General features: G+C 36.9%; 1 protein-coding gene across 1 annotated transcript; it reads left to right on the top strand.

Moving 5' to 3' along the window:
- Window positions 1-4057: 4057 nt before the first annotated feature.
- LOC147866320 (17.3 kDa class II heat shock protein-like) lies at window positions 4058-5408 on the top strand. The gene is made up of 2 exons (XM_087317493.1): window positions 4058-4207; window positions 4336-5408. The coding sequence occupies exons 1-2, from the start codon at window positions 4115-4117 to the stop codon at window positions 4639-4641; spliced, it is 399 nt and encodes a 132-aa protein (XP_087173619.1). The 5' UTR covers window positions 4058-4114; the 3' UTR covers window positions 4642-5408.
- Window positions 5409-7413: the final 2005 nt, after the last annotated feature.

Consider the following 7413-nt stretch of genomic DNA (forward strand, 5'->3'; position numbering starts at 1 on the left):
CGGTTACAACAAAGAGTGCTCGTAGCTACTCTCTCTCTCTCTCTCTCTCTCTTCTCTCTCTCTCTCTCTCTCTCTCTCTCTCTCTCTCTCTCTCTCTCTCTCTCTCTCTCTCTCTCTCTCTCTCTCTTTGTCTCTCACTCTCTGTACAATAGTTACAACAATATGACAATAACAATGACAACCACACATAAGTAATTGCCGTAAGTCACATTTATACTTATAGGAACTTAGGGCTATTTACAAATATAGCCTCAATAGGCTTACTCAGAAAACATATTTACAGATATGTTTTCTCTTCTTGTTCTCACTGGTTCTCTCCCGGTTCTCACCGGGTCTCCTCCGGTTTCCGGTTTTTTTTCGGTTCTTACCAGGTCCTCTTTATTCATCACCAGATCCCATCCAGAGGGACCGATTTCCCAATAGTTCTCTAGGTGGGAAATCATGAAAAATCAAAGCCTCATATGTATATTCCTCTAGGGTGGAGAAAATGGGTCTCATGCAATGGCCAAGGTAGCATGAGATGTTTTGATTAGGACAAAAACCCAGGGAGGGTTGGCTTTAATAGATCCCTTGATACAATCTCAAGCTCTCTTGACAAAATTTGTAGTAAGAGGACAGAGGCATGGAAGGGTATGTTTCTTAATCAACTGATGCAATTAGCTCCCAAGACGAGAGGGAACTGGTTCCCTTCTTTGAAATGGATGTTCGTGACAGATGTACAGACACCGAGACGGAATCTAACATCCAAGAGATTTCTCCTGGGAATCGTTAGATCATGGGATGTAATCAAGATTTTTTTACACAAGCAAATGCCTAACACGTGGGATGGTTGGATGAATCCGCGGCTTTTGGCTAATTCTCTTGTCCGGGATTCTATTGGAAATATATTAGGCCTTAGACCTCATCTTGCATGGGGAACACTTGACAATGGGCGAGCAACATCAATAGGATCTTTGATTCATTTTCAGCACATGCCAAAAGTGGATTGGCTTAAGCAGTTACACTCGATATATGGGCGAAGACAATGATAATGGATATTTCAGTGGTCTTCTCACATGCCTCAGCGTGACTTCAGCCAATGCAAGAGCATACTGGTTTAGTTGCTTTGCGAATGGCATGATGCTCTTTGTTAAAGGAATTTCTATAGACTTGTGTATTTTTTATTTCCATATTCAACATGATAATAAATTGCAGCCTTATACACCCTTAGATAATTTACTACAAAACCTACTCGAAAGCAAATGCGTGTAGCCCATGTATGGAAAACAGTATCTACGATTACATTATGGACCTTATGGAAGTATCGTTGTAGAAGACAATATGATTCCATAATTCCTCTTCTCTTAGATATATTGTTGGAATTATGGGAGAGCTTATTGGCAGTAGGTTGTGGGCAATATGATAATATGTTGGGCTCTTCAAACGTTGTTCTTAAGAAAAGGAAAAAATTACTACAGTTATGGAGGAAGTTGCCTCTATTCAGAGTCTCCTCTCAAGGACCAATTTGAAAATATCATCACCCCTAGCCCTTGCCCTGATCATCCTTTTTGTATATAACACTCTGTAATTGTACATTGTGTAACCTTCCAACGTTTTTTCTTAATACTAAAGAAGGAAATCTTTTTGGAAAAAAAATAATTATACATTCTTTTCTTCTTCATTAGTTTCTAAAGAAGATAATTCCTTACTTTCAGGGAAGGATTTTTATGGCTCATGTGCATCTTGCACTACATCATCATATATTCTTTGACCTTGGGTATGAGTAGCCAATTCACGTAAAGGCACAAAAGCTTCTCATATTTTTATTTTCCTTTTTGTTTTGTTTTCTTCTTCTTGTTTGGTAGAAATCCACTCTCTTCTCCTAAAGAGGTTTCATATCGTTTCCATGTGCTTGGCAATATTCGTAGATATTGTCTAATAAACAAAACTTTTGCATCATATACTGCTTTTTACTTCCATAGATATGTGCTACCTCCATGCCTACCATCAAGCACATAAGCATTGAGCATATTCCAATTCTCTTAGTGTTGTTCACTTTCATTGGTTTTCAGACCCTCTCACTATGGGGCTTCCGGCAAATAATGTTTACAAGACCAATTCTCTTAGTGTTGACCACTCTTGTTGGTTTTTAGACTCTTTTGCTATGGAGATTCTGATAAATAATATTTACAAGACCATTAAAATGAAGATATCAAGATTAAATTATTGATATCAGAATTGCAATTTTGCAAATGAAAATCAGACTACAATTTGATTTCCTAAAACATTAGTCAAACTGGGAAAATTACAAGAAACACAAGATCAATACATTAAATTAACGTTTCGCAACAACTAAATTCAGATAATATAGAGAAACAGTTTCCATAAGGAGGTAAATTAACTTGCCCAAATACTGGAGATAATTGTCATAAACAATTGAATGATGGTGTTGGAGAAAGGTAGTGATGACCTTGGATGGCATGGGCCCAAGAATGCAAAGAGAAAGAAAGAAAGATATATTCACGTCTTCTAAGACCAAATTTGGCCCATGAGACAATTGGTTACAACAAAATGGGATATGTACCCAATCATTGAAAATAAGAATAAAATAAACATTGACAAAAGAGTTCTGGTGTTGTACGAAAGATGTTAAGATGTAACATATTCTATAAAGGAAATGGTTGTGTTAGGCCTAGTTTCATTTCCATCCAAAGTCTCTCAAAAAGGAGTAGGAGGTCATAGGATTTTGATGTAGATGTGGCATATGGTGTCAATGTAAAAGGTATCATGACCATAGCTTCTGGGTGGTGCAACTCATGTTCCCATATCTTCTTAATTGCTTCTACACAATAAGTGACTTTAAGGCCCGATATGTAAGGGTGTTTGTTTGTTCTTTGGTTTTCTACTTCAGCGAGGGAAAGGCAGAGTGGTGTGGGTGTGTCCACGCTCATCGTCCCCTCCTATCCCTGAACAAATTCATTGGTTACATGTTGGTGAATATTAGAAAATTAATGGTTAGCATTTTATAGCATATTCTCTTTGTGTTGTTTTAGCTCTAAGATATATCTATCTACTTTCTTTATATTTAGGGTGTCTAATAGTTTGGAGAGGGTCTTCGTATGTCTTGGAAATTTGCCATTATCTCGACGTAAGCTGGACACTTGCATGTAAAGTAATACTCATCCTCTATCTCTATGTGACATAATCTACATATTTGTCCTCTTTGGGGACTCCATTAATACAACCATACTCAACCTCAACTTGGTGAGATGATAGTCTAAGTTGTCCAATGGTAACCCCTCGTGTATTTGATAAGAACATATCTAGATATTTTCGTCGTATAATAAAATCTAACTTAGAGAAGTGCATGAAGTGTTCCTTATAGTATACCATTTTAGATAGGAGTGGCTCTAGTGGGCTCATCTATTTATGTCAAATGGAAATTTTCCATATTTCTTGGTGTATTACTTTATTACGGTCCTCATAAGAGATTAATGTTTTATCAAGTCTCGTGGTTCTACATAAGAGAGAGAGAGAGAGAGAGAGAGAGAGAAAGAAAGATATATTAACGTCTTCTAAGGCCAAAATTGGCCCATGAGAGCAAACGCAAAAGCAAAAAACGTTTGTGAAGAAAATGCGGAGGAGAAAAGAGTTACGAAGAAATAGAAAGTAAAAAAAGCAATTTAAGAACAAGAGGGGAAACGCAAAAAGCAAAAAGCGTTTATGAAGAAATAGAAAGCAAAAAAGCGATTTATGAAGAAGAGGGGAAATGCAAAAAGGCCAAAAAAACGTTTAAGAAAAAATTGGAAGCGAAAGAGAAAAAAAAAACGCAAAGTAGCAGAAAAAAGAAAAAGGAAAACAGAGAGAAACGTTTCGAATGGCGACGTCGATTCGATGGATGGACTCTCCCTTTCCTTTATTAACTCAAATCCGCACCAAATTCAAACTCAGCAGGACAGGCATCGTTTAAGAGACAAAAGGAAGAGATTACAAGGAAGGAGGAGGTTTCTGCATGAATGGATTGATTGATTGATTGATTGATTGATTGATTGATTTAGTGTGGACTAATTAATCCCTACTACTTAATTCCCTGCAGATTAACACCTCCATACATTTCACTGAGAGAGCGGGAGATATGGCTACCAACGCACCCGTGGATGTGAAGGAACTGAATGGCTCCTACATCTTCGTTGTGGATGTCCCTGGCCTTAGAAGCACCGACATTAAGGTCCACACCTTCATTCATTTACATTACATCTCTCTTTCTCTCCCTCCACAATCAACATGCTCCATGTGGTTTGTTTGTTCCCCCATTCCCTACCTAAAACATGATGAGAAGTGGTCTGACTAAACCAGGTCCAGATCGAGAATGACACGATCTTGAAGATAAGCGGAGAAAGGAGGCGCGAATCGGCCGAGGATTGTCAAATCCAGAACTTGAAGGTGGGGGATCAGGTGAAGTATGTGCGGGTCGAGAGGCCCGCGGGTCGATTCATGCGTAAGTTCAATCTTCCTAACCATGTAAATCTGGATGCCATCTCTGCTGCCTGTCAACAGGGTGTCCTGACTGTGCTAGTGCCCAAAATGCCCACCCCCGAGCCGCACAAACCTAGGACCTTCGAAATCCCTGTCGCCACAACACCATCAAGTAGTGCCATATGAATCCACTCAATTGACACTTTTAACCACCAGCACCTCATGCCATGCCATAAGGTGTGATCTAGTTTTGCATCTATTTTGCTTTTGCTTACACACTTGCATTCATGACAATTCACTTCCAAGTTTAGTTATCGAAAACCCCTCCCGAGGAAATGAGTTCACATTCCAAAACGACTTTCGACCACCACTCGCCACCATATATACATGACATTGTTCATGTCATGCTTTTATACACCGTTATATAACTGTCATCTTCCCTCATCTATCACATGATGATGCGATGAATATCCTATTCATTGAGTAACATGGCTCACATGATAGTGATGAAAGTTTAGCACAGACAATCGAGTAGGTAGGTTAATGTGAACTTCCCGGAACTGAATTGGAACACCATATCCAATTCTCTCTTGATGATCCATAGATGATTGTTCCTTTCTGCCTAGTTCTGTGGGTTTTTGTAGTACACCTTCGCTCATGTTTATTGTCGACTTGGTAAGTAGAATGTAATACAATTAGAGTACACATTACTTATCATACATACAATGTGATGACAACCCAAGCTATGACTTTGGGGATGTTTAAGAGAATGCAAATCTATGCTTGGCTTGCCTAAATCTATAAATGAAAGGATATTGATTTGTGACTAAATTATGCCACGAATTAAGATTGTGCTGTATAGTCTTCATCTACTTGTAAAATGGAATTCTTACATTCTCAATCTTCAGAGTTGAGAAATTTGTAGAATCTTATAATATATGAAATACTTCATTTCTCGTTTTATATCTTGGCTACGAAAGACAAAGCAAATTAGTATTACACATGAATGAGTTTTAATATCCACACAAGTCTACAAATGTCAGTAACAACGCATGGTGTAGGAAATTCCCTTCAGAAATTTAAATTACTAATTGTGTCCAATACACTGAGTTTTGACCTATTCTAAGTTTTGAATATACCTTTGGCTGAACATTAAAACTTGTTTTGCATTTGATGCCTGAAAGTTTGAATGGATAGCAGTTAGGGTATACAATGTAATTTAATGTGTTTGATCTTAATTGAATTCACAATTGATCATGATCTTGTCTCTCAAAATCAATGTTGAAAGCTTCCTGCAAGATAGATCCATATTAAGGGATCGAAATCATATGGGAATAATCGAAATGCCAAAATTCCCAAGATAGATCAATCTGTGTGTTGACCAAAACCAGCGCAAGATCCATATTAAGGAAGCATTTATTACCATTAGCAGATATTTATTACAAGTAGCTAGACCTAGTTTGGAAAGATAAGAGGGTAAAATGAGAGAGACGTAAGACCTCAAGTGGTTTCTTCTTTGTGAAATGTGATTTGGGCAAGATCCCTCTATTCGAGCAAGCTTCTTTTTTGGGCTAATAAATCTTCTATAAAGATTCTCCAAAGGAGCGAGATTTTGAAACTATAGTTTTGTGATCCATAATTTGTCGGAAATATGGACATCATTTTATTTCCAAGATGCTTGAGTAGCCATAAAAAATGTCTTGGTTCTGATATGTTTTGCATAACCTTGGGGATGCAAGTTCATGTAAACATCGAATCTATCCTTTCAATTGGCAACCTCAATGAGAAAGACTTACATACACAGGCCTCTAAGGCCATTTACTTTCAAAAAAGGATCTAGTGTTTAATGCAAACAACATAATGTTAGTTGTAGCCTAACTTTATATAGGACCCCAAAGGGATGCAAAAGGTTGACAGTTGGCCTAAATCTTAGGAGTTTTAGGCATTTGGATATTCCCAAACTATTGTCAACCTCAAGTTGTTACCACAAGACAAAACAAACTAAAACTAGGGGGATTTCGTGCTTCCCTCTTAGAGAAATTGTCACATGACAAAGTGCTTGCCAAACTAAGTGATTCTTGATGTTTTTGCCCATAGTTTCACTACGAACATATTATCACAAGTCATTTTGATATGATTTTAGTATCATGTTGATATGATTTTGACGGTGCCCGCCCAAAAGTTTTCGAAAGGGAAAATAATAGAAACTCATGTATTTAATAACACCACAGTTAAGTTCATCTACGTTGATGCAACAACACATTATGATATCCAAGTCTCTCACATTTTATTTAATAATGATCCAACAACTTCTTTCCAATCATTGTCTTTTTTGAAACATTTCAAATAAACTCAACTAAGGACACCACAAAAATGTATATTTCACATAAAGCCTTGTCTAAAACAGAGTAATTACATTGATTCATGTACTAACATCATACATTTGAAGACACTCATAGACTTGATTAGACATGACATTTATACCTCTATAGTGGTACATTTACACTCCTACTAACCAAGATGAGTTGAAGCTTTAACAATATTGAAACAATTGCTATTGTCAGATCCCGCAAACTTCCTATTGAAAGCAATATTGATTTTACTAACATCATGACAAATGTTGGAGTCATCAATTAAGATTGAATGTAGTATTATGTGGATATGAAATTGGGTTTTCATTTAAGTCATTAGCTACTAGATGTTATCATAAAGCTAAATCAACTGTAATTAATTAACTATTAGAAGTTATCACTTAATTAATTAGCTATTGCTTGTCATCAATTAGGTAATTAGCAAGTAGATGTTATGACCATGGTAAATCAATGCTAGCGAAAAGATATTGAACAATCTCACTTAGCTAATTATCTACTAGATGTTACCATCAAGCTAAATCGGTCTTAGCTAGAACTACAACTTATTGCTAGGAAAATTAGCTATTGGACATTATCACTTATCTAT

This window comes from Azolla caroliniana, unplaced genomic scaffold, assembly GCF_043228905.1.
Source record: "Azolla caroliniana isolate FFs.n. ecotype wild unplaced genomic scaffold, voAzoCaro1.0.p SCAF_3, whole genome shotgun sequence".
NCBI classification, from domain to species: domain Eukaryota; kingdom Viridiplantae; phylum Streptophyta; class Polypodiopsida; order Salviniales; family Salviniaceae; genus Azolla; species Azolla caroliniana.